This window comes from Agrilus planipennis, unplaced genomic scaffold (genome assembly GCF_000699045.2).
Source record: "Agrilus planipennis isolate EAB-ADULT unplaced genomic scaffold, Apla_2.0 scaffold173, whole genome shotgun sequence".
Classification (NCBI taxonomy): domain Eukaryota; kingdom Metazoa; phylum Arthropoda; class Insecta; order Coleoptera; family Buprestidae; genus Agrilus; species Agrilus planipennis.
This window is the reverse complement of record NW_020438948.1, coordinates 297,060-297,814: the sequence shown is the minus strand read 5'-3', so window position 1 is coordinate 297,814 and position 755 is coordinate 297,060. Positions and strand designations below refer to the sequence as shown.

General features: G+C 29.7%; 1 protein-coding gene across 1 annotated transcript in view; it reads left to right on the top strand.

The window, feature by feature from the left end:
- Positions 1-421: 421 nt before the first annotated feature.
- The window catches only part of LOC108739591, a 10,976-nt gene continuing 10,642 nt past the window's right edge, over positions 422-755 (top strand). Inside the window, exon 1 of the mRNA XM_018473569.1 lies at positions 422-545. Coding sequence (XP_018329071.1) covers positions 507-545 — 39 coding nt within the window. The 5' untranslated portion in view covers positions 422-506. The remainder of the gene's footprint in view (positions 546-755) is intronic.

Sequence of the window (755 nt, the reverse complement as noted above, 5' to 3'; positions counted from 1 at the left end):
AGGTTACTAAACTTCAGTTTACATAATACTTCACTACTAAAATTTAATTTCAGTGCATAAATTTCGTTGAATATCCATGTGTATTGTTTCACATTCAACTTTACCAAATACGCAGTCATCAATAAATTAGTAGGTAATAAAGAATCCAATAAAACCTTGCTCTTTTAGAACATCGTCGGGTTTCCTCATAACTTGCTTCTATTCAACTCTATAACAAAAAGATGGTGTGGTGTAATAATATAATAGTTGAATATTTTTATGCAATAAAGTAGAATTCGTGGATGAGGTGGTACCTATAGGTCATCACTGACCGAAATGGATGAAGGAAATGTCTCGACACCGACTCTGAAATGTTAAAACGATTGCTTACTGAAGTCCGTGAAAGTAAAATTGCCTTCTGCTATAATATAGGGAGGGTTCCAAGAATGCAGTGGGGTACCGTTTATATAAAACATTTACTTACATTACTTACATTTTAGTCCTTGTGATAGAGTGACGTACCCAAAATGAAATCGGGATTTATGTTAACTTGTTTTATAGCGGTGGTAAGTTTCATTTGTTTTTCTCATTATCATACGCATGGTTATAATTAAGATAATTAGCATAAACTAATTAAATTTTTAGTTAGATATATTTCTTTTATCACTCTTTAAAAAGTAATGTAACAAACTGTCGATTGCGTTAATTTTAGTTAATTTGTTGTGGATTAATCAATCATTAATTTTATCAATTTTATTATTTTTTTAATTTTATCA